At 33.9% G+C, this 27,263-nt stretch overlaps 1 protein-coding gene and 1 pseudogene across 1 annotated transcript; both read left to right on the top strand.

The window, feature by feature from the left end:
- Positions 1-1,886: 1,886 nt before the first annotated feature.
- LOC141834579 (protein NUCLEOLAR FACTOR 1) lies at positions 1,887-23,535 on the top strand. The gene is made up of 25 exons (XM_074721895.1): positions 1,887-2,107; positions 2,184-2,251; positions 3,230-3,299; positions 3,607-3,684; positions 3,973-4,141; positions 5,979-6,123; positions 6,677-6,800; positions 7,648-7,748; positions 7,848-7,979; positions 11,532-11,612; positions 12,942-13,114; positions 16,132-16,204; positions 17,017-17,076; positions 17,185-17,223; positions 17,317-17,405; positions 18,069-18,133; positions 18,986-19,032; positions 19,099-19,158; positions 19,483-19,554; positions 20,777-20,806; positions 22,377-22,471; positions 22,602-22,707; positions 22,866-22,928; positions 23,007-23,078; positions 23,275-23,535. Exons 3-25 carry the CDS (start codon positions 3,272-3,274, stop codon positions 23,347-23,349), a joined length of 1,977 nt encoding a protein of 658 aa, XP_074577996.1. The 5' UTR covers positions 1,887-2,107; positions 2,184-2,251; positions 3,230-3,271; the 3' UTR covers positions 23,350-23,535.
- A 2,447-nt stretch (positions 23,536-25,982) lies between these two features.
- Positions 25,983-26,846, top strand: LOC141835358 (uncharacterized; annotated as a pseudogene).
- The last annotated feature ends 417 nt before the right edge of the window (positions 26,847-27,263 follow it).

Below are 27,263 nucleotides of genomic sequence, written 5' to 3' on the forward strand. Positions count from 1 at the left end.
CTATATCCACGGAAAAAGGTTGTGGGTAATTATATAGTCATTTGTGACGGTTTTTAGTTCTGTCACTAAAACCTATAGTGACGCAATGAAATTCGTAGGTATAATTCGATGTATTTTCTGACGGTAATGGATACCGTCACTATATGTTACACCCACGGTAAAAAAATCGTAGGTAAAGGTATATTAAAAATGACGGACATAGACGTCCGTGGGTATAGGTTTTTGAGGTCTATACCCACGGTTTTCATGCTTTTACCTACGGTTTTTTACCGTGGGTATATGATATTTTTCTTGTAGTGTTTGAAACACATGACAATATAAGAATAAACGAGCAGTTATAATGTTGTTAGATCTGATTCCCTTGAATATCCATGCACATAATGTCAAAAAGAAACGGAAGCGATCAACACCCGTCAGATTTGATTTCTTCGTACATTTCCATAATGATGTCACTCTAGTCGACATGAAAATGCTCTTTCAATGATTATATGAATCCTAAAAAAGGTTTTTTTGGAGCTACTTCTTCTCTCTAATTCGACTTTTTAAACTCTTCTAATATCATCTTCTTTCTTTTCTACACTCTATCCCTTTGGAAGAACTCTAACTTGAGCATCGAAGTGACTTGTTGGGACTCTCTGCACCAGTCTAACATCCTTATGAGGTGTGTTTCAGGTCCTCTATGATATTTCTCATCAAGCTCTTCTAAGAGGTCGCACACGTCAAACCGTTCATTGATTAATGGTTTGATCATCCATGGTATTTAATCGGAACAATCATATAATGTATTTCTTGAAATATCCTCTATTTTTTTCCTCCAGATCCATTAGTTAATTTCAAACCATCGAATTATTTAAAATTAAAATTAATATATTTTAGAAGTTTTTTTAAAAGATATTTATGCTTTATATATGAATTTAATAGTATAAATTGTGGATAATAAAATTTTAAATTTATAAAAATTTAATAAAATTTATAAGTTAATTATAAGATATAAAATAATAATATTCACAAATCAACACTATCAACTAGTTCGACTTCCTTAATCAAAAAATATTTAAATTTTAAATTTTTAAATAATATATCAATGTACTTTTAATTTTTTAAAAAATATATGTATGTTTTTTAATATAATATAAATTAAGAATGATCAATTTTGAAATGGATCCTATCAATTTAATTTATTATTTTTAATTTACATTATAAATGTAAATTCAAGACATAAATACATTAAAAAAAGATTTCTGAGTACATTGATTCTAAATTCTCTGAATCTGATTTGAGTATTTTGTAACTGAGATACCGAAATAAAACTTCCTCACGTGGTTCCCTGAAAAGTATTAAAAATTTTAAAAATTTAAAAGGTTAAAAATTATTAGAAAGCAAAGTGATGTGAATTTTTTAAAAATTATTATACGAGTGATAAATTTAAAAACTTATAAAAAATATAATTTAAATATGATATTTTAAAAATATGATAAAATATATATAATTTTTTTTAAAATAATATAAATCAAAGTGCTACAATAAGTTTAAAAATAAATTATTTATTATTTATTTTTTAAAAATAAATTATTTATCCGGTCCGATGGGTCACTAACGGGACCTCGGGTTTTAGGATTTTTGGGTGCCAAAAACCTCTCTCCTATTACGCCGCCGCGCAGCCGCCGCCGCTCGTAACCAGCCGCGAAGCTCCGCCTTCTGGCGACGTCGATCCTCGAAGTCCTTTCTCCTTTCTCTCCCTATCGTGCTCGCGGTCTCCTGGTGGAGTGCCGTCCGACCTTCGTGCCGCGGCTCGCGTTTGCCTGGGAGTCGTGTGCTGCCACAGGCTCCCTTCTGTGTACCTTCCAGATTTTCCGCCGACTACCGACGTCACTCTCGAGACTCTCCCTTTTTGTCTGGTTGCGTTCTTCGCCTGCTGTCTGCTTGCGGTCGCCACAGCCCCAATTCCAGCAACTCAGTTGGAGACTTTCCCTTCTTCCCCATCTCCCCTTTTGTCAGGGCATGACTTCCAGCAGCCTTATCTAGTTGCACCTCACCGGAGACGGATCTGCAGGGAGCGTGCATAACCTTGCAGCTGGCTATATCGCAGACCATCTGTTGGCAGTAGGTAGTATGTTCCCTACAATTTAGGTTTTTTTTCCGTTGATTTTGTCACCGTGCTAATTATGGTTGTTGTTAGCTAGATTGTTCTTGGATCAGAGTTGGGATCCATTGTGCCAAGGTGACTGGGGAAACATCTTTATTGATTAAGGTAGCTCTTACTCTTGTTTCTTTGTTATCGGCAATCTCTGAAATTGTTGGGTGTATAAACGAAGTTGATGGTGCAGAAGAGAGAAAAATGAACTCTGTGTCATGAAATTGATATCATGAGGATTATATTAGCTTTCATTCCAATAAAAGGGGTGAGTGATGTTGCAAAGGAACTCAAAGGTATACTAGGATGATTTTGGTGGAAATTAAAGGTATTGTTGGTAAGAATAATCGAATAGAAAAAAATTATCGTGGAGTGTTATCTCAGGTGGTAGAATCATAATAGTGCATGGATATTGATTTATGACTACAATTGTTTATTCTTTTTACAACTAACTAATTTTGAAGACACTGAGATGGCTTTGGATACAAGAGAATTGCAATGTCTGTTTGATAGGTTGAGGTAGGGCTTAAGGATAAATTGTTCAAATTAGAAATTGGATCAAGGATTAAGCTTAAATATATTACTTGAAGTATGGAGGTTTGAGATGATTTATGATGGATATGTGTTTTATTAGTCCCCACCTAGTGGGATGAGACTTGGTTGTTGTTGTTTTTGTATGTGTTGTATTAGTCGAAAGGATGATTACAAATAATTTCTAACAATGTTATCTTGGGTGTTGGTTATGGATTGGAGAACTTTATTTACCTTATTGTTTTATCCTCTTGAGTGGTTTTGTTGCAAATGCTATGTAGTCATTTCGCTACTATTATACAACAATTAGAATAGTTACTTCCAATGGGATTTCTACGTTGGCTAAGGGAGCCTTGAGCCAACCATGGGAAAGGTCCTCTTGAGGGGTGACAAGGCTTCTTGTTTATGCTTCTCCTCCTGCATTATTTCATTCTGCATTTGTATTTTTAATAACCTAATTCCTCACGAGCTCAAAATCGTTACAAGTGATTGGATGGTGTTGAATGATCTTTGCAACAAAGCACACATTTTTTCTAATTATTTTTCTTTATTGTTCTGTTGCAGATCTCAAAGAAAATCCAGTTGATAATACCTCAAAGAAGCAAGATGCTAAAAACAGTTGCCAAAAAGAAAGGTTTTGTTTAAACTCTCTAAACCCCAACAAGGCTTGTTTTAGAAAACTCTTTAAACAATTTCTGAAAACTTTTCTCATTTTTTAGAAAATAAAGTGAATGCAATTATTCTTGAGATGAGCTGTTCATGGCATTGTGTTTCTTTCATTTTTTTTTCTATCTGATTACTTTTTTATGCTTTGGTACTGTGTTAATATTTGTTTCTGTTGGTTTTTGTTATTGATTAATAGATGTAATTCTCTACTTCATGCTTGGATCTGGTATTTTACCATGTTAGGAGTTTATCTCAATCCTCTTAACTTCTTGTAGGTTTCAAGAGGCAAAAGGTCCTAGAGAAGTGTAACATTGAGAAGCAGTTAAGAACGTCTGGTCTCCTATGTTCGACAAGTATGATTTCTTAAGTTTGTACTAGCTCTTTCAAACTTCAAGTGGTTGAATTATATGGTTACCTTGTAGTGTCTACAGACAACAATGATGTTTAAAAAGGAAAATGAAGCACTGTGAGACATTTTATCATATTAGTCAGTGTCTATAAAGTATAATCCATTAATTTTATGAACTATGCCATGTGCTGATTATTCATAACATAAACTTGCTGTTGTTTGAATGGATGAGGTTTGATAAAACATTTTCACAGGTTTGCAAACCTTATATTTTATTTCTTTTTGTGATCAGACAATGAGCATAATTTGGGCACTGCTGAAGGAAATGTTGCAGGTGATGCTACTCTTCTCAATCACAATTGTACAAATGAATATAAATATGAGGGTGGAACATGTGATCTTCAAGATTCTCAAATTCTGGAAAGGGAGCCAGTGATTGATGATGAACCAACCAGCACAAGGTTAGTTGTTCTTTCCACTTTAGCTGCTAGAGCCTGTTCTATCTGGTGTCAATTGCCTATATCTTATTTTCTAGAAAATAATGCTTGTAATTTTGTCATCTTTGTAATTCCCTTCAGTTTTATTTTGTGCTCTCATTAGTGTAGGATCGAGAGTGAGATAAGGCTTGGTTATTGTTGTATTAGTGTAGGATCGAGAGTGCGCTGGAGGTAGGCGGTGGGATGGGGTGAATAGCGCTTCATTTATTTTGTCATTTTTTGTCGATCGTGCTTGTCTACAAGTTAGTGCGCAATGGAAATATACAATGCAAATAATAACAAGCAACCACAATAACAATACCAGGATCTACGTGGTTTGGTAATCCCTAAGGTTCTTACTCCATAGCCTATGCCTCGAGCGCAAATCACTTTCTCCTTTTCGAAAACTCTTCGGAGGTGGAGAAACCTTTTACAAGCCTAATCTTTACAACAATACACAAATACAAAATATATAATAAAAACAAACAAACAGAATAAACACTTTACAAAGCCTTGATCACTTCTAGAAGCCCTAAATACAGCAACACTTGTCTTGACACCTCCTGAATCACACAAACAACACTATTTTTGAGAGTTTGGATGTATGAGTGAATGGTGACTTATATTTTCTGAGATTTGCTCGAAAATCTTTTATAAATTTTTTTCGGTTGACGGCAAATGTGTTCCTTTTGAGGAATAACCTAACATTAGCACAATAGTTTGGTGAATCTATATATAGAACATTTGCTTGTGTTTAATGCTGGCTGATAGCCTAATGCATCCCTTAATCTTTTTCATCCGGGCTTGGGACTGGCATCAACTGTTTTATTTGTTTGAGTACATTGTGGATCTTAAAAGTGTTGTTAGGAGAAGATAGCCTTTTATAAATTGGTATTCAGACAGTTGTTTTTCATGTTAATAATTTTGCAAACCTGTCTCCATTTCCCAACTCCAAGGTCCCAATCCCCACTGCACTCTTGAGTTCGAAATTGAAGTCTCGCATTCATCTTCTATTTCTCTGGTAGTTTGGTGCAAGGTTTAAAATATCGAGCCGTGCCGGAATTTCGGTCCCGGACCGGAACGATACAGTTTCGGAACCGTACCGTACCGTGCCGGTATAATTTCGGTAATTTTAAAATATAAAATATATTAATTAAAATAAAAAATTTAATCTAAAATTTTAAAAATACAAAATAAATTTTTTTGATAATTTTATAGGTTTTAATAAAGCCTATTTAAATTATCCCAAATTATAATTTTGAACTATAGCTAGGAGTTAATTATTTAAATCCGATTAAACCTAAAGTTTTAAAAAGAAAAAAAAATCGTGCGCGGACGCACGATCGCTGTCCGCGGCCCGCGCGGAGCGTCACCGGGCCCCGGCAGCGTCGCCGGCCCCGGGCGGCGCCTCCGGCGGCGTCACCGGCCTTGGGCGGGGCCTCCGGCGGCGTCGCCGAGGCCTCGCGACGCCTCCGGAGGCGTCACCGAGGCCGGGCGATGCCTCCGGAGGCGTCGCCGAGCCCGGGCGATGCTTCCGGACGCGTTCCTGGCGGATTTTCTGTGCCGACGCTGTGCTGGTGCCGGTGCCGTGGCGGAACGAAAAATTTCGTGCGTATCGTCCGATACGGCACGAGATTTTAATCCTTGGTTTGGTGAATGTGCCATGTTAATAGTTGCAAAATTGTCTCAATTCCCATCTCCAAGGTCGCAAATCTCCACTGCACTCTCAAGTTGGAAATTTATTTTTCTCACACTTGCTCTATTTCTCTGGTAGTCTGGTGAATACACCTTTCTAATGTATTTTTCTTATGTCTTCATGCAGCTCTTTTCAACGTCACTTGGGCCTTAATCTTACTAGTGAAGAGGTTGAACAATTTCAGCAAAAGAAATGGAAATTTAAGTGGGAGATTCCTATTAGAGACAAGCCAATGTCGAAATGTGCTGGAACTGGGGACCCTATTGTACTGGTATAGTTGTTCTCTTAGAATATATCAATGCCTTATTTATTGATTTTATCATACCTTGCATATGCAGATATGCTTCAGTTGCATGTCTCTTCAGCTTCATTTCATTGTCCATAAAATTGTTTCCTTTGTTTTGTGCTTGTATTTTCTAAATTGAACAATATCATACGTTCCAGATGTATGCCTCTTCAGCTTTGTTTCTTTGTCCATAATTTGTCTTCCTTGGTTTTTTCCATCTATTTTCTTGATAGAAAAATGTTTTTTAATTTATTTAAAAAACTCATTTTGTCTCAAGCTGTTAAAAATGATTCTCATATTTGTTATGTGCATGCATATACTGATTGCTCAAGTTCTGGAATGACTAGCTATGGATCTAGCAATACCTTTTCTATATTCTTTTTAATACTTAAGATCTTGAATTGAAGCAATCATCATATGTTTGCTATACTAACAAATTTTGTTTGATATTGCTGCTATTATTTATTATGTTACCATGTCAACAGATAGCTTTATGATGCTAACCTGTATTTAATTTTGTTTTCCCTTTTTCATGTAGGAGGCAACCAATGATCTAGTTAAAGGGCTTAATCAGAAGTTGTATAACCATTGGATGAGCATCTGTAAAACTTCCAAGCCAAATATCTTTAGTTCACCTATGCAGGGATTCTTCTTCTCCTTGTGTGAGTTATTCTTGCTACTTGCCTCCTTATGTAATTTGAAATATTTGTGATTTTCTTCTATCATTCTGTTAATATTTTTCTAGATGAGCTTCTTGCTATCAATAGCAAGGAACTCAATCTATTAATAAAACAAACAAGTCAGTTTACATCTTAATTTTATGGATAAACATAAATATGAATCTCATGTCCATGTCATCACTTAATCACTGTGTTTTATATCATCACTCTCAAATCTGGAATCTATATACTTGTTTGTTTGGTCTTAATCCTAAAGTGGTTGTACTTTTAAGTGTTTTCTTACTGAAGAATAACAGAAGTTTGCTGGCTATAATGACCTGGACATTTCCAACCGTTTTAATCTAGTCATACATTATTTGCGTATGGAATAGCAATTTCATCAAGCACTGGCTTAGTGTCTGAACATTATAAGGCAAGGAGCTTATAGAAGCTCCTTTTTATAATTTTTTAAAGGAAAATTTATATGATTCATAGCCATCAAATACTCCCTCAGATTTACACCTTCCACACCCTATACAGTTGCTTAAAATGGCCTGTATTGCTTACCGTTAAATATTATCCTTTTTTGATACTAAACTAAGCCAGCATACATAGTTTTCTGAATGGGTAGAAAGAGAATCAAGAACAAATATAGTTAGATTAATGTGTATATGTTATGACTTGGCATTTGTTATTCGACGATCACAAATGGAAAAGTTTTCAGTTATGTATTTGAGATCTGTAATATACTTGCAATTATTTCTTCTATGTTTCAATGGATTGCATATAAATAATCAGCACTTGTAACTTGCTATATGTCATGTCATCCGTACATTTGTGATTGTTCTAGGCAATACATATCGAGATATACTGCACTGCAACAAGCAGCCATTTTACTTAAAGGGCGATGAAGAGGATTCAAGTATCATGGATGCATATATAATGCATGCCGTAAGTGTAACTTTTGTTGGTTTTCTTATTGTAGACAATGCTACCATAAGCTGTTTGGGCTATATTTTTTTTTTTTTGTAATGATGTTTGTTTTTTCAGCTGAATCATATTTATCAGACTAGAGATCTCGTCATTAAAAATGATGCACAGCTAGCGAAGCATGAGGAAGAAAAAATGAAAGAGATCCTCTGTGGTGACACTTACATGGATCAAGGTTTTACTCGTCCTAAGGTAAGCACATTGTTCTATTTGTTTTCTTATCAGCTGAGGCTTCTGGATCTTTTGAAACATATCTGTGTTACAGATAATCTAATTAATCTCAAGCTTCGATCTATATAATGAACAATATCTTAATCTTTCACTTTTGGTAATTAGCATTTGGTAGGTTTTTATTCTTCACCTTTGAGGATATGTTGAAGTTGGAGTTTTGACATTTTTTCAATAGGTTAATTGTTTAAAATAACCTAAAGTTTGAGGTGCATAGCAAATATAACACAATTAACAATAGCAAATATTTGTACATAAATACAAACTTTTAGAAATGCAACAATTATAGTCATTTAATAGCAGGTTGCCCAAATATGTGTAGTCTATGCACGCGGCAATTTTAGATGTCCAAGTGGCTTTGTTTCTTACTTAGATGGTTGACAAGATAACCATGCATTTTGGTGCCACTTTATTACTCTAACCTTATCCTCTTATCCCTTATTTTGCTATATTGGGTACGGAGCAACATCCTAAACACTTGTAAAAGGAGATGTTAGGTTAGTGTTGGTCTGATACCTAGTGCCCATGTGACTGTTTAATAGCTTGATGTTTCAAACACTTGTAAAACAGCTGAGCTTAACAATGAGTTATTAGAAATGATCTAAACAATGAGTTATTAGAAATGATCTGAACAATAAGGTCTTTAACCAACATGACCATCTTAAGTGAAGAATTATTGTGAAACATAGTCACACACACATACTATGTTTATAAATTAATGTCCATTTTGGATTATAAATTACCAAATAGTTGTTATTGTACATCAGTTGGTGTATGCTGTTATTACATTTCTTGATTTTGATCCTATATTTTTTAGAGATCTAAAGTTCACACCATGTTAGCCATTAACAATTTCACCCTAGTGATTTTATCACTTTTCTCCATTGTTTCACTCTTAGTTAAGTATATTTGTTGTGCACATGCCATTTTTTTAGCAAGAGGAAAACCAGCTTGAGGTATTTAAGATGGATATATATGAAATCCTTATTAATAGAAGTTTATGATCCTTTGGATCTAATATTCACATGAAGATATTTTCTACAAAATTGACTATTTTCAAAAGAGAGGATTATGTTGGATTTTGCATGGTTATTGTGCAAGTCTTTATTTAAAGTATTATTCTTAACAAAGTTGCAAAACCAGCTTTGGGTGTTTGAGAAGAAGCATGCCCAAAGAGTTAGCACACTGTATGGTTATTTCATGGTAGTGATTGGAGTAGCTTAAAGTAGTAGTAGAAGAACTACTGCTGCTTATGGATGATTACAGGCATTTCTGTGTTGATGCATACATGGTACAAAATCAATGATAGTTATTAAGGATGGTATCAACATAATCATAGTTTTGTAGATGTTGTGATTAGATGAATTGAAACTATTTCAAGAATGCAAAGAGAGGGCAGAGAGTGATTTAAGAAGGCAAGGTTAGCTTGGACCATAGAAGTTCCAGATGCTGCTGATCTAACCAATATCAAGAAGCTGAATGGTTAAGGTGCTTTCATGAGAGTTAGAGTTAACTGTCTAAGTTGGAGGACTAGATTGTGAAGATGGAAGATCTGAATGAATGTGTCATAGTTAAGCATGCAAAAGTTTTGGGCTATATGAAACACGTTATGCAAAGTCAAGGTGCTTTGAGCATGCTCTCTATACCTATGTTTGCTTTTCTGTGTGTCATGCATGGTTGCCAAACTTAACCAATCCCAATCCAGATCGGCCGATTTGGAATAAAATCAGCTGAGTTCAATCTAATTTTACCCAATTTCTTGGGCATCTCAACTGAACCATAGTAAGAAAAAAAGAAGGAACAGGGTAGAAGCTTCAAAAATCTAAAACCAAGTCAAAATTGGTGTAAATTATAAAATTTTAGGTTAAATTGGGTGATAATGGATATGCTGACACTTGCTAAAGCAGCAATGGTGGTGAAATTGAGCATTGCCCATGTTTGTTATTGGAAGATCTCATACTCTTGTGATGATGTGCTTATCAGGATCTGATCATGCGAAGTGAGAGAACAGCGGTGTCATGATGAGGAAAGGTGAGGGCGTGAGATATGGAGAGATATTAGGTTGTAAGTATACTGTATTTTGAACTATTAACTTGTAAATATAATAATACAAGTAATTAACAATTCTAAGATTACCTCAGCCTAATTAAGATTATATAATTAATTATTATTACTTAATAAAAATGCTTGTTTTTATAAATATTTCTAATTTTTAAAAATTATTACCAATAATATAGTATCATATCATGAAATTTAAAAATTTTAATATTTATTTTAATTATAAAATATTAATGATGAACTTAATTAAAATAATAATTTTTACACTAATTTCTAATAATAAATACTTTTCTATACCATATTGTAAAGTTAAAATAATTTTGTATCTATTTTTGTTAAAAATTTATTCATGAATGAAATTAATATAATAGTTATTAGTATTGTTATGTCAAATAACAAATGTATCATTATAACCACTCAACTATGATTGCTAATTTACTATTTAAATGTACTAATAATAATTCGAATAGATATTCATTTTATTTAATATTATAAATATCAGCAATTATTTTTTGTTATTAAGTAAACAAAATTCATTAATATTCTGAACATTACTAAATGATATAAAAAAATACTGATAACTTTTATGAGATAGGAAATACAATATCAAACCACACTATTGTCTATTATTTAAAATATCAATTAATATTCTGATTAATTTTTGAATACCTTATGTTATTTCTTAAAAAGGGCAGTCCGGTACACGAAGCTCCCGCCAATGTGGGGTCCCGGGGAAGGGTCTATTGTACGCAGTCTTACCTTGCTTTGCAAGAAACTATTTCTGAGACTCGAATCCGTGACCTCTAGGTTATACGGCAACAACTTTACCATTGCGCTAAGGCTTCCCTTCACCTTTTGTTATTTCTTCATTAAATAATTTTTTTTCTTTTCCTATTTTTTCATTGTTTTTAGATTTTCTTCTTTTATCTCAATTCCATCAATCCTACTAATTCTATATGACCATTACTTAGGGTATATGAACATCTGATTTTGATATTGCCAACCATGGTGTGATGGGATGAACCTTGTATTTAGTCATTATTCATGTTTGACTTCCTCTTGGGTTTTGCAGGCTTTGGGGTATATCACATGGACCATTTAGTTTCATTGGTAACATAGCTTTTCATTTAGTCAAATTGCAACATTATCAAGCACTAGTGTTTTAGTTGTATCATTGTTGATAAAGATCTCTTGAGTGAAGGACTTACATCTTGTAGCACTGACACCTAACTGTTCTCTTATCTTCTGGTATTTTACTTACCTGTCTGAAGGCTCAATCTTGTGCCTAATGTTAGTGCCTTACCACATGCTTGGCACTGGCAATTCATAACTTTAATACATATCCTCTTGCTTTCAGCACTACGTTTTAAACAAAGATCTACCAACAAATATTGTTTCTCTTTTTTGTCTTATATTCTTGTGATTGTAATTTCTTTTATTAATCATGGGCATGTAAAGGTTTTGCTCTTATTGCCACTTGGGAGCATTGCACTGCGTGTTGTGAAGAGGATAATCGAACTTACTCCAATATCAAACCAAGTACGTGTTGTTGTTTTTACTCTTTGGTAATTTGGTGCTGGATATGGACTTGTGGATCCCATTGTATTATTGTAGGTCATTCATGCTTATACTAGCTTATTTCTTTAATATCTATTATTTTGATTACCATTTTATTGCATGAGCAATATTATGGATGTTGATATATTTACTTACTTTATCTAAGTTGATATTTAAGTTTTATTGTAGTTTCTTTAATTTCACTAATTTGATACATTTAAATGTTTGAATGAAAATTTTGTTTGTCATGCTGTGTATGGGCTTTGGTTGTTGTTGTTGTATGCTGTGTATGGGCTCATTCTGAACTATAGGCATTGTTTGAATGCACATAATCTTAACTTAAATAGCTACCATCACTGATGTCAGACCAGATTAAATAAAACATAAGATACCTGTCATTCAAATACCACACAACCAAAGAAAATCTAGCATAGCCAACTCGATAAACATAGATGAAATTGGAGCATAGCAAGAGAGTAAGCATGTGTGCCATGTAGAAACACAATGAGAATACGAGCTTATGTTCCATCAATGCTATACTAATTCATCATAACTTTAGGAATAGTATACTAAAATTACCCTGTATTTGCATCAGCAACACAATGCTGCAGCATCTAAATTACCAACAACAATCATGGCTATTTAGAGCATCAGATGATGTTGTCCATAATGCAACCATTATACTCATTTTATCCCCCTAAGGTGTTCTCATGTGGCCCACTAGATTCAACCAGCTCAATCTTGGGGTTGTGTATGGTTTTTCCCAATAGGCCTAGCCTGCCCCACATTATCTTGCAAATATTTGACGGTGTTCAACATTTGTACTAACATAAGAAATGCATGAGGAACTTGTGCTCTACTGGAGAATAATTTAATTCGATTTGAATTTTAATGAGTTTCATCTTCATTGGTGCAACATAAACTTAAGTAAGCATGCAATATATCTGTAACTTTCTGATGGTTGCCTCTAAATATCACCTTTTTACTAGTAGTTTATCTGAATCCTCTGTAAGTTAAATGGAAAATGTTGTTTGGATATATATAAGCAAGCAGCTATTGTTCAAAATTCAACAAATTGTTATCCTACTAATTCTTTTACTTTGGTTTGTCTAGCATGTTTCAGTTGGTATTTTTTCATTTGATGTTTAGGCTCAGTAGTTTAGTTTAGAGGACTATTTTACTCCTGTTGAGAAATATTTTCTTCTTATATATTTTTTATTACTCTTAGGTTTATTGTCTAGCCAATTCCACTTTGTGGGATAAAGCTTGGTTGTTGTTATTGTTGTTAGTTTCATTGTCATGTTCTACCAGGCTAATGCAGAGCACGTCAACCGTTTCACTGAAGAGTTTGGAGCTGGCGATGAAGAAGAAGATGATGAAGAGGCAAGTTTGAAATCAAAGAGAACTGCAAAACCTGAAGATTTCAAAGCTTTGTTTGGAGGAAACAATAACGACCACTTTTTGCTAGGCATAAAATTTACAAAGTAAAGTTCTTATTCGCCTTACGTTGACTATTATGCACATAGCTTTTTTCTTGTTTGGTCTATGACTTGTTAGGATCCTTAACATATTGACCTTTTTTTTTCTATGGAAGATGCTGACTTGCTATTGTTTTATTGCTCAAGAAGACAAAATGCTTTTATTTATATGATTTTCTTTGGCTTGTGGTAGACAAAATGTATCAGCATCATATATGCTAGTAATGTTGAATATGTTAATTTCTCTTCCTTGCAGGTGCTTATATTTGGTTGAGTACAACATTAGAAAACAAATGTATTACTTATAAACTAAAGTATGCCCTCGATTGGCGGTTAGTGTTCATAAAGGTTTCTTTGTCTAGTTGGTCCTCTGACCAAATTCATCCCTTTGGTTAGACATTGGTAGTGGGGTCACCATTTCTTGCTTAGTTGAAGAGGAGTCTAGGTTTTAAATGAGCAGCCCTTATAACGAAGCGTCTGATCTCATACCGTATGGTCCACACGATCTCATGATATCATCAAGTCATGTTGGCCCCTAACTCTTTTAGTTTGTCTACATGAATCTTATCCCTATGTTATACTTTGTGCAAAATTTCTCTTAATCATCCTTTACCAAAGTTTCATAGTATGATTCATCAACATAATCCATTTATAATTATAACATTTATATGGAACATGTATATTCTCAAAAACTTCCCTTCATTTTTTTTGCATTCTCTTAATTTTCAATATTTGTTGAATAACTTTGGCAAAAAAATTATACCTTTATATGGAACATGTATATTCTCAAAAACTTCCCTTAATTTTCAATGCATTTTCTTAATTTTCAATATTTGTTGAATAACTTTGGCAACAAAATTATACCTCTGCCTCTTAAAATTTTCCAGATTTGAGCAAAGTATCACCCAACTAATAACTTTAATACCTTCATTTTTCTTTCAAAGTTTCTTTAATCTCATTTGACCTTATTTTATAACCAAGTCTATGATTCTAAACTAGCTGCAATTTTTAGTTTTTAAATATAGAGTACTCATCAATAATTTTTGAAGTTTATTTTTTTATTTTTATTTCGATTGCTTTTAGCATCAATTACAAAATCTGAATTTTCATTGTTACACATTTATATTTATATTTCCTCTCTTTATCTTTTAACTTTATTGTAAATATTCTCTCCATTCTTAGTTCTTATATATTCTATAGGATATACTTTTAACTTTGTTGTTCTTATAAGTTATTTAGTCTTAGTTTTATCTACTTCATGCACATTCACTTCCTCCTCATTCCTATAATTTTGTCGGTCTTTAAAGTATATATTTTTTAGTCTTAAATACCCTTTGTACTTCCTCACTCCACCAATTCTATTCATATTTACACCTCTACCTTTGGATTCTATAATATTTGACTTTTCCATATTTTTATTCTTATTTGCTATCAAAGGCCATCCATATAACATCAATGTTCTATAATTCTTTATCCAAACCTGTTTCTTCATTCTATTTAATTTTACATTATTGTCTCTAAATTCTATTATCATCTAAAATGTTCTAGAATTAGAAGTAACTTTTTCATCTTTTCATTCTTAAAATGTGTTCTAACATTCATAAAATCATACGATATAGCAAGAAAAAAATCATATACCATTTTCATTTCTTTCTAATATGTATAAGCTTTTCTCAATAATTTTATCTGATTCTTCCAGAATTGCTTTTGACAATCAAAATGTACCATTATTTGGAATCAACTTTATTACTTTAAATTATTACTTATTTTTCTAGACTTTTTTCATAGTTTGAAATGTGCTGATCAACACAATCAAAATGTACCATTATGGTAAATTATCAATATTCAGTACCGATCAACACGAGCAATCTCTCCTATGTTGCTGTCGTGCCTATTGGTGTTGTGTCTTTTTGACACTTGGTTAACCATAACATGTATCAAGATGAATTCAAATATTTTTTATTATTTTTTGTGACTTGTTTCTCTTAAATTCTAATTTAGTTGATGATTTAATTGCTATAGTCTTATTTGTTATATCAAATAACTTATGTAGAAGAACATTATAGGAGAAAAATTATATAGATTCTTTTCTATATGCATTGAAGTAAAAATAGCTAAAAGTCATTATTAGTTCAGCTATCTAATTGATAGTATTGCTAAAAGTAGAAAAATCTAACAGAGTTAAAATGTGTCAAGTATCAGTATGTCACAGTGCAATAAAATTTTATTTCAATGACTATTCAATTATTACAACTTTATTTTTAAAAGTAAATAAATCAAGTAAAAGTGAATTAGAGAAAGTAAAACCTTTCGAAATTCACTTTAACATATTGATGTGTGCCAAAGCTTGTCGAGTTTTGGCACAATATGCTGCCAAAATCGTACCTTTTTTGCATTGGAACAATACTTTAAACCTTGTTCTATTCTTTCTTAATCATCTCATCTATCATTCTAATCCAATTCTTATATTCTATATTGCTAACCAACTTCTATAACCATTGACTAACTTCTTTACCTGCAATTGATCATTTGCTATTTTGTTATCACATTTTGACATTGTTGTGATGATTGCTTCTTGATGACTTCCTTGCCCTTCATTTCCTATTGAGGTGTACAGATGGTAAAGGTTTTGCATCATTTAGTGATGACAACTAGCCTTATAACAGCTGCAGTTAAGATCTATGCTATCAGGTTTTTTGTGCTAATTTTCAAGGTCTTTTTAATCTTTGCTTGGAACTAGTGTGGAGGGTTTTGGATCATGTTATATGATCTACTCGAACCCTACATTGACAAGCAGCTATGAATTATTTCTTTGCTATGAAGGAACAAGTCAGTTATCCTTGCTTCTTTCTCTTATGAGGCATCTGATTAAATCAATTCCTTTGTGCATAATTAGAGACCACATTAAATTAAGTACTAGAAATCCAGATTGGACCAGAAGCATACCCTTCTATTTGACTGATGTTTCTTTTGAGGATATAAATGTTTTATTTATTATGCAATAATCCTTTGTCTTATTGCAGGCGAAGCGTTAAACTTTACAGTGATTTTTATTCTTCAGATATTATTGTTGCATCTCCATTGGGACTCATTACTGTAAGTTCTTGTCAATTGGATGTTTCATTTGAGTATTGCATTACAATGAACAAAGGCTCTATAGTCAATTTTTGTTCTAGGAGAGATTATCTGGTTCTTCCATGATCGAGGATGAGACATTTATTTGTTTTACCTTCAAACCAATTTGTTTATATATATGTATGCATATTTGTGATTGCAGTTTTATGGTCAATATGAGTGGTATTTCACACCTTGAAATTTTGGGATAAGTGTGGCTTTTGATCAATCCTAATCTAGTGCGATTCCTGCCTGTTATATAGACATCTGACCTGTTATTAGAATCAATTTACTTTGCCACCTCTTGATTAGGTAAAAGCCCCAGCAATCAAACTTCTGCTTGTGGATGATATTTAGTTTATAAATTCAGTGTTTGATGGAACAAAAGGACTCGCACTCTGACATCCTTATGCTGTTGAACTTTCTCTTAATTGGGTTTTATCATGGGCCAAACAACTAATTTTCCTTTTCTTTCTTTCTTTTTTTGCTGGATTTTCAGATTTGTTTTATTTTACTGTTTTGCAACAACTCTATTTATTTGGAACCATTCTTTTCCTGCAAAATGCAGTGTATACTATAGATTTATATAATCAATCTGTTATACCTTTTTAGTAAATAACTTTTGCAATATGCCTTTATGTTTTGGAATGTTGTACCTTTTTAGTAAATTTTTTTTTTGCAATATGCTCTTGTGTGTTTGGAATGTCATACCTTTTTAGTAAATAACTTTTTGCGATATGCTTGTTCATTTGGAATATTTTGAACATTTGAGCTTTTGATTTTTTTTTCTTTAGAAAATTGGGGAAGCAGAGGCTGAAAAAGAAAAAGATGTTGATTATTTGTCCTCAATTGAGGTTTGCATTTCTATTTTAGTTGCACATTTTCAGTGATATCTTCGTGGTGTTCTTCAATTTTTGTATGTTTATGTCAAGTTAATCTTAATTGTTATCTTGAATAAGCAGGTATTGATCGTTGATCATGCAGATGTGATATTAATGCAGGTTAAACTTGTTATACCTTAACCTTATTTCTTTCTGTTATTGTCATGTTGCAAAACAATGCATTTTTAGTGATATACTAAGAAAAAAATGCAGAACTGGTCCCATTTGAACACTGTAGTTGAACAGTTGAACCGCACACCATCTAAGCAACATGGAACTGATATCATGCGGATCAGACCTTGGTAGGTTGCTAAATCTTGGATCAACTAATCTTTCTGATATAAGATAATTACTCCAATTTTAATGATTTGCAGCATTAGATGTTGGTATTTGCAGACTTTTACTGATGCTTAGTTACCTTTATACTTTTCTGTTTGTTTAGTCAGATAGTTTCTTGAGAGAATTTAATTGGTCTGTATATTAAATTCTTCTTCCTTTTTCTCATCTTCCATAATCACTCTACATTCTAGCAAGTGCAAATCTTTAGGTCCTTTTCAAGTATAGGCAATCCAACAAACAATTGTCTAATAAAGGGCTTTCAAGCACTTCTAGATATAGATGTGAAGTAGGAGCAATTTGAACACCTTTATGTCAGAAACAAACATGGGTTTAACTAGAGAGAGATTCCCAGGATGGGATCAGATAAAAATCCTGGACAACAGAGCTGTCACTCTGATGACCACTTTAGAAGATTTCATTTAATGTCCTTTAATTTCATTGAGAAAACAAAATGCACTATCTTTTATTATGTAATTGGAAACATGCCATAAGTTAACCTACTAACACATTCGGTTTTTGGAAAGCCAATTAGAAATTTATTTTTTTTCTTTGTTGATTCAACTATGAGCAGTATGGTCTTACAATTCCTGTCAACATATTATGTTTCTTCATTCATTTTCATGTAGGTATCTGGATGGAAGTGCTCGCTTTTATCGACAAACAATACTCTTGTCTTCTTTTCTTAATCCAGGTGCTGAGAAGTTTTCACTTCTTTGTTATATTATAAATGAATGAATAAATATGCCCATGTACATTGGTATAATACAACTTATTCCACCATTACTTGATTCCATAAATGGTGATATCCATATTTTTCTCACAAGCTTTTCGTGTGTTAACACAGCTTGTTTTATGTTGAGTGCAGTATATGACATTTTATTCTTCCATTTTGGGATTCTTTTGACTTTCAGTAGTACTGCCCCTTCATACTCTTTTAACAAACTAGTGATAATTCCAGAAAAAGGATAATGTTGACTAACACATATCATGCTTCAAGGTAAAATATATTTGTCGTAAAGAGATGGAGGTGATATTATGGATGTTGAAATTGGCCATGGGAATGCTCATGCTCATTGGAAATGCCTTTCGTGTCATCTAAATACAACCACTTCGTTAATGTCCTTGTCATTACAAGTTCATTAATGAATTGCAACAGCACATGTATTTTTGGTTAGAAAACAGCAAGCTGGCAAGCAAAACAGAAAATTTTTGGTTACTTGGTGTATTTTTAGCAAGAAATCTTAGGATGAGATGTTTTATGCAGTCTTCATCCTAAAGTTTGCTGCATTCCTTTTTTGGTTACTTTTCTTTTTAAATTGTTTGACTTTTCTGCTGATGTTTTTGCATAATTGACTAATATATTATAATCTTCCTATTTTATTAACCATAAAAGTAGATTCTCTGTATTGGGCATTTGAGTTACCTATTCAGAACTTATTTATTTGTTTATTTTTATTTTACCTCAACTTTCTTAATATCAAGTTCCTTTGTTGATGAATGAAATTGAATTTTGTTATCTAATCCTTACTGATTTTGATTTCAGATATGAATGCTTTATTTAGTCGGCTTTGTCTAAATTATGAGGGGAAGGTAACTGAAATGTTCTTTTTTTTTTGGTTGCATTTATGATGTTATTGACACTTAAGTTCTTTGCAGGTTAAGTTAATCAGTGAGTATGAAGGTGTTCTTCCTAAGATATTGCTTCCAGTACGGCAGGTTTGTTGTGGTTTAGCCTTTGTTGTGCACTTTAGTCTGCTGGTCTCAAGTGTTCATGGTTTAATTTTTTCTGTTTTGGAGCGTGGTAGATGTTAGTATTTTTTAAAACATCAACCTGTATATATTATCTATAAATTTTAATTTTCGTATGTCATTGATTGGATGTTTGCTTTTCCTTTCCTTTTCACGATAAAAGGGATCTATTTGACCTTTTTATGCTTGTTTTGTCATGCCTAGTACAGAATTCTTTAAAGTAGGATTTAATTTTTGTTCATACACCTATCCACGTCGCCAATGCAGCTTGATAAAATTCAACATCTGCAGGTTTATGAACGTTTTGATGCTAAGTCACTTGTCGATGCTGATGATGCACGCTTGGAATATTTCTGCAAGAAGGTAGGTGGAAACATTATTCAGAAGAATCATTTTTTTTAAGGTTTGCATGGATAAATTTCATATGAAATATCTGCTAAAAGTTGTCTGGGACTATTTGCTGGATGACTCATTTAACTATGCATGCTGCACAAATTCTGATTGCCATGGCAGAAAAAGAGATGAAACCAATTGTAGTTGTGAAGTTGAGAGCAATTGAAAGAAATGCATTAGTAGCAAGTTGGGCATTTGTTGGGTGATGGTGCACGTATAATGACAGGCAGGTGCTGGGTGCGGTATGTGATGAAGCGGCAAGCCAATGACTCACAAGTCGCAAGGATGGGAAAGTAGGTGCGTTCATGTGAGATTAGAAATAGGGTAGAGGACTTTAAGAGGTTTAGGTACCAACTTACCCAAATCCTACCTGCTGAATTGAAATGAATTGGTTCAAGCAAGCCCTACACTGGTTCAGCTAGAATTCCTCCAAATTGAGCCCAGATCAAACCCGATTCGAACCAAAGTAAGCCCATATCAATTTCTACCTAATACTACCCTCAATTGGCAAGCTTAATCCAAGTTGAATTCATACTGGATTTGAATATGCACAAAATCAAAGTGTGATCATATTGAAATCTAAACAATCTAAATGCTTATGTTCTTGTAGCGTTTGTTTGAATAAGTTTCAAGTTCTATAGTGTAATAATGTGATCATAAATGTTAAAAAAAAATCTCCTAATACTCGTATACGCCATACAGAAAAAACCTGCCCGAGTTTTAGGACTAGAATAAAAGTTGCAAATAAAAGAAAGTACAAGTGCTAAATCCTATACTCTTGTATCAATATCAAGATGGTACACGTAATTACAGCCTTCGTGGAGGCCTACTATTTTCCTTTAGTTTAGACTGCTGAAACCACTGAAACACACTTTCCTTAAACGGACACCAATACACAATAATCATTCAATACTTGGCTCGATTGTTTGCTTGTTCATGTTAATGAAACATAGATAATTGTTAGCATGTACTGTCATCTTTATTACTTTTCTTCTTTTTCTTGTATAGATAATTGTTAATATGTACTGCCAACAAAGTATTATCACACTACCTAAATCTAGTGAGTCCATAAATGTCTTATTTCCTAATACTTAACATGTTAGGTTTGGAATTTCTTCATTATTTCCTTCTGTTTATTTTAGGACTTCATTATTTTATTATTAAAAACTAATGGTTCATTCATCATTTGCAGGTCTTCCCCAAGTTGAAGGATTCAATTGAGGTAATTTTTTCCCTTTTGAAATGGCTTCTTTTAGCTTGTTGACATTAACACACATAATACAAAAATTTGCACAAAAAACCTAGAAAAATACACAGAAATTGGAAGAATCAAAGCATATACTTGTAAGTATATGATTTTGTCATCTGTATCTAATAAGCAAATGAACTGGGTTATGCTGCACATACAATGTTCATTGGAGAAACAAGAATAATGATGTTGTGTATGTGTGTTCAGTACAACAAAAGAAAGGCTACGTTTGGATCATTTATGCCACCATAAATGGCTGGATGACCAAAATCACAGCATAGATGAAACAAATCATGTATGCTGTGATCGTAGATCAAGATCAAATAGAAGGGAAAATGGAGATCATAAAACTGAAAACAAATCGATATTAACATGATCCTACACATGTAGCAGAGATGCTCATGCTGACCGGAGAACGGGGGAGAAATCTAGGTCATGTAGGGTGAAGGAGGCATACTTGTGGCGGTAAATTCCTTTCGTTAAATTGTTGGAATCCTTTGTCATACGTAGGTGGGAATCTAGCAATAGGGAAAAGGTTCAAGAGATGAGATTGGCTGACTGGCTTCTTCAACAGTTGTAGCCTTGATCGGAACACCCTTGTAATCAACACTTGACGAGGAAGCTCGAAACCCGCTGGATTGTCCATGTTGCTGTGGCATTCGGCTTCATTTGAGTGTGCAGGAAAAGGAAACCGAGGGAGGACTTTAGGAGAGTAAGGAAGATCAGTAGAGGGCTTTGATCAATGGTTATTGCTCGGCTTGAGATTGCAGAAGCCTAGAGCGACCAAGCGAGGAGATAGGTTTCATGCAGAGGCAGATTGTATCATGCGGTGTGAAAGGAAGCAGGCCTGTGTGAAAAAATTTTCAATCTAAGTGATTTATTTCTCAGATGTTTTCTAATAATGCCTGCTGGAGTTTCCAAGGAAACCAAAAATTTGGAGTGGGAAATTAAAAATTTCCTATCCAAATGATCCCTTACTATGCAAAGATGATTAACATGGAGGATTGCTCTCTTTTAAAGACTCTCATCCTAACAAAATTAGAAATAAACTAACAAGAAAACAAACAATCCAATACTTATACCTATACTACCTAAAAGAACACAAATAGGAAATAAAGTAAATTATAAAAAATATACCAAATTAAATTAAACTTTTAGAAGAACTTTTCTACAATTTAGTATTACATTCCATTGGAATTATTCTTAGACCTAAATTCGTAATGATAGTTCTCTACTGTTTAATCTGCCACATTTGTCAGTATATGTGCATGACTAATGCTCTACTAACATGAGACAACCTGGTGATTGTAAAAAGGACAATACAAGCATAATTCTTTTTTATCTCAGCAATCTGCTTCATGATTTCATGCTTACTTTTAGTACATTATGTCTGTTCTCTTTGCAGCATGCAAGCCATTTAACTTCGTATCAGTTGTGTACTTAAACCTACCATCATTAACTAACTTTTTGAAAGCAGGGTGGAACAATATTCATCAGTTATGTACTTAAACTGACCATCATTAACTATTGTTTTTACAAGCAGGGTGGAACAATGTTATTCATCAACTCCTATTTTGAATTTGTGCGGATACGAAATTTCTTAAAAGCTCAAAATGCTTCATTCTGTTTGCTCGGAGAGTAAGAATATTTTCTCTTTCATCTTTGCCAAATGTCAATTTTCATTTATTGTATATGATGCAACATGTGCGAATCTGTCGATTTATTTTCTTATTATGGTTACCCTAATTATGTTGTAAATATATGTAAGGTATACGAAGATAAGTGACATATCCCGTGCACGGCTTTGGTTTTTTGAAGGCAAAAGAAAGATTATGCTTTATACTGAAAGAGCACATTTTTACAATCGATTCAAGGTATAGTTGTTGCTCAAATTTTTATATCTTCAACGAGTTTTTTTGTTTCCTATATATATATATATGTGTGATCAGGTGCTTTCAATCTTTAGTATTTATTTGTCTCGTTGCATTTCTGGTTATGCTGATTTTTCATCTCTTATTTTTCTGAAATGCAGATTCGTGGTGTGCAAAATCTGATCATCTACTCTTTGCCGGAGAGAAAGGAGTTGTACCCTGAGGTTAGCATCTATCTAATGAATGAGCTTTATCGATATTTTGGTAGATCATCTACTGATGTTTCTGGTTTATACTTACAGCTTGTCGATATGCTAAATGACTCGAAAGATATGATCTGCAGCATACTTTTCTCCCGTTTTGATAAACTCAAGGTGAAGACATTTTGTGCATCCAATCGCTATTCCAAGTTTTTTAAATTGCATTTTCTTCAGTCCAGTTGAATGTTTGAACATTGAAATCTCCTAATATTGAGGCTTGTAGTATTGCATTTTTTTTTTAAATTGCATTTACTTCAGTTTATCAGTTCTTTCAAATCTTCAAACTGACTAACTTGCGCATTTGCCACAGTTGGAAAGGATCGTTGGGACATCATCGGCAAATAGAATGCTGTCATCAGATAAAAGTATCTTCATCTTTTGCTAATCACACTGTTTTTTGGGAGCATCAAGGAAGGCTACTTGTTCAATTGTTCATTTCGATATTTATTTACTTTCTTTTCTTATTTTTTACAAGAGAAGACAAACACAAGATCATGCTTCTTTTTGTTATTCTGATTTGTGCAACGAGCTGTATCAATTTTGATCCTGTTGTATTCTAAAGATTATCAATTTTCTTCGCTAGAATTGGCAATACAATTCCTTTACTATTGAAAAAGAAAAAGAAAATAAAAATTCTATATTGTCATAGTTTAGTACAAAGAAACGTGTCATCGATTTTATGCATCTCCAAACATGCCACTTCAGATAAAAGAATTTGTGTAAGAAAAGAAGCATTTTAGGAAACTAAAGATAAGGGCAACACTGAAAACAGTAAGCAATTTCTTTTATAGAAAAGTTTACTTCATCATCTCATTTAAGGACCATTTATAGAGTAGATAAGTAGATTTAAAGGGGAATGCTACCACATCGAGATTATTGTTAAGGAGGATAATCGATAGAGCAATGATATACTACATGAAAAATATAATATGAAATTCAATATGACACACTTCATGCAATGACTTTCACATCTATGCAGTGGGACTCACATTCATGCAATTGAGTATGTTATGTTGAGTTTCATACTACATTTTTCATGTAATGTATTATTTTTCTAATCGATATATTGTGTAGTTTAACCTTTATGTTGTTTTAAAGAAGGTTTTGTTACAAACATATTTACTTTCATTGTTGGTAATGTGTTTGATTGCAAATCCTTGTGAGTTCTAGGTTTGAAGAATCTATAAATTTTCATTTTTTTTATTTGTGTTTGAGCTTTGTTGTTTGCAAGGAATCAAACAATTTGAATCTACAATGTCATCTCTAACATTTTATAATCCTTTTTATTTAGATTTGTCTTTTATAGCTATTTTATGATGGGTAAAAACTTAGGACCTTTCGATCTAAGTCCACCCTTTATAGTCCTCTAGGCTTGCATTCTTCACTTTTCCTTCATAATAGGAAAGGATTAGTCCTCATAGTTATGACACTAAGCTCATGTTTTTCTCCTTAAAATGTAAGAATTTAAAATTTTACTGTTTAATTCTCCATATGCTCACCTCTTTCTTCTTGAAAGGAAAGGAGTCAACTTTTATATCTAGGGTTTTTTCCATTTGACTTTGTCTTTTATGGGCATTAGATCCAACTCTAGAGAACATTTTTACAAAAAAAATGAATCTGTCACCCCAACAGCTCCACACAATCGGTCCCACGACCATTTGTTAGAGAAGTAAATCGAGAAGTTGCAATTGACTACGACGGAAAAGGACATTATCTCGATTTCGTCGAAATTCGAATCCTTATCCACTTTTACAATTTTGCTCCGTCGTAACCAACTCATCTATGCTCTGGGAGCAAAAAGATAACCCCTAATAAGGATTTATAACCTTTCTATTTAGGTTCACATCTTTTTAGAGTCTTTTAGGGTTCATTTTCTTTTAAAGATAGAAAAGTAGCAAAATAAAATTTTCTTTAATTTGCATTCACTTATTTTTCAACTTTTTAATCATTCATTTTTTTTCATTCTTCTAAGTGAATTGATCCTAGAGGATTCCATGTACTGTCTTTAGGTCAAGTTTTGTTTTTTAAAATTTCAAAATTTAATCAATTACACATTCAACTAATAAATCGAAAAGAAGCCTAAAATATAGAAAAGTTTATAAAAAAAATACATTTTAACAATTCAACTAATAAATTTAAGGTGAAATTATAATTCTTTTTTTAATAATTTTTTCTTTTTAAATTTCCCTCCCACTTTGTCACGTGCCTTGCACTTTTATTTCTCAGTATAGATTATGTAGGTAAAAAATAATATTCTAAATTATTAAAATGAGACATTTTTTTAGAAAAAAAGATACACTAAAATATTGGAACTTTCTTCGCCTATAATTAATACATAAATATTTTAACAGGCTAATTAAAAAAATATTTAAATGATTAAATAGTTCTAATATAAGCACATTAGTAATGTTCATTATTTCAAGTTTTATTATTCATAATTATTCTCATTTATTGTATTTATAAGAAACATGTAGATTTAAAACACTAACTAAAGATAGATTTTCATAATCTTAATTAGTGTATTTCATTATTCCAATTAGCATAATTATAATTTTATTCCCCCTAACTAAAGATGAAATGCATTAAATATTTCATATTAAGAAAGAAGGATTAAGAGACTTGCCTTTTGCGAGCCGATTGCAATCAACGGTAGGCGATCTCACTCGCCTCCCATCCAACGGTCGGATGCTCATATCTTGCTGTTCTTGCGACAGCTCCGCTTCCAAAAACGCAGGCGATGGCGAGCGTAGCAATCGCTCCTTCTCTTCTTCCGCTTCTCCTCCTCGTCTTTCTCGGCGTCGACTCAGCCGCCTTTAGGTTTCCTTCTCATCGCCGCCCACTCTGTTTTTCGCTTCCGCCAAGGAAACTCCTGCATTTTGCATTCAATCCCTCGAAAAAAATTGTTTTTTTTGGTTCTTCCGACTTCCTTTTTGCCTTTTTGTGCGTGCAATCGGACGGCATTCTTCTTCTTGGCTTGTTCTCCTTCGACGAGCTCAAAAAGCTGCGATTTTTATTGAGTTCTTTTGATCGTACCTTGCTGTTCGTCGAGAATCAGAGATGTAAGCGCTTTGCTTCATTGACTTGTGTGCTTCCGCAGGTATTGGTTGGAGCTCGGATCATGGCGGATGGCAGGAGCCCAATCCCGACCTGCCCCGAGTGCGGGAAGAGCTTCCCGTCGAACAAGTCTCTGTACGGGCACCTCCGGTGCCACCCGGAGCGAGATTACCGAGGCGTGAACCGGCCTCGGCGGCGGCGGTCTCAAGGCAGACTGCGTCCCAAACCGACGACTACGTCGACCCTGAAGTCGTCGCCGGCATGCTGCTTCTCGCCTCTCCAAGATCCGATCTTGAAGGTCCGGACGAGCTCGAATCGGAGCAAAACGCGGCGTCGTCGTCGAGTCACCCAAGTCACCAGGGGATCAAAAAGCTCAGACCTGAACAAAATTCCGCCGGCGCATCTGCCGCAGGGGCGAGGAGCTACCCATGCAGCCTCTGTTTCAGGGTCTTCTCTTCCCACCAAGCGCTCGGCGGGCACACCGCGAGCCATAACAAGGACAAGACGACCAGCAACGGTGAAGATGCAGCAGACAAGGAAGCAGCCACGAGGAAAGCGGCGAGCACAGAGCACAAGTGCAGATTCTGCGACGTGAGCTTCTCGAGCGGGCAGGCTCTCGGCGGCCACCAGAGACGGCACTTCAAGGAGCTCTCGATCCAGCAGGCTCATGATCCAGCGGCGTCGCCGTCGACTCGGTCATGCGAAGCCGATGAGATGGGGAGCAACCGAGCTTCTGCTTCGTGTTCAGAGAGCGAGGAGGGAGTGAGGAAGAACCATCGCGTGGCGATGATGGACCTGGACCTCAACCTGGAGCCGAGCCTGGAATGAGAGAAGAACACAAACTGTTATTGCATTGTTGGGCTTTAGGACTGCAATTTTATAATTTAGCAGCAGATTTTAATCATGAATAATATTTTAAAATTCATGCACAAATGAATAGAAAATAAAAATTTGTGTCTTTTTTATTCAATCATAGATAAATTGTTACACAATCTAAATGGTAAAAAGAGAGAAAAAAATTATGTAGGGAAGAAAAGAATGCATGGCAACATTGATGAAAAGGGTGAACTGGCTATGTGACTTTGATTCAATTGTGATTTAGTTGAAGGTGTTGCGAGAAATGCGAGAAACACTTTCTCTTCTACAAAAAAATGAAATCTATCATTCCAACGGCTCCACGATCGACTCCACGATCATATGTGAAAAGGAGAAAGTTATTATTTCGACTTTGTCGTGATTCGAACC

Source organism: Curcuma longa, chromosome 9 (assembly GCF_044706935.1).
Source record: "Curcuma longa cultivar G26 ecotype Majalengka, Jawa Barat chromosome 9, ITB_CL_G26_1.1, whole genome shotgun sequence".
NCBI lineage: Eukaryota > Viridiplantae > Streptophyta > Magnoliopsida > Zingiberales > Zingiberaceae > Curcuma > Curcuma longa.

Coding starts and splice junctions, on each gene's coding strand:
- LOC141834579 (XM_074721895.1), top strand. CDS start 3,272: ATGCTAAAAACAGTTGCCAAAAAGAAAG. Junction 4,142..5,978: donor GATGAACCAACCAGCACAAG/GTTAGTTGTTCT, acceptor GTCTTCATGCAG/CTCTTTTCAACGTCACTTGG. Junction 17,406..18,068: donor ATCATGCGGATCAGACCTTG/GTAGGTTGCTAA, acceptor ATTTTCATGTAG/GTATCTGGATGGAAGTGCTC.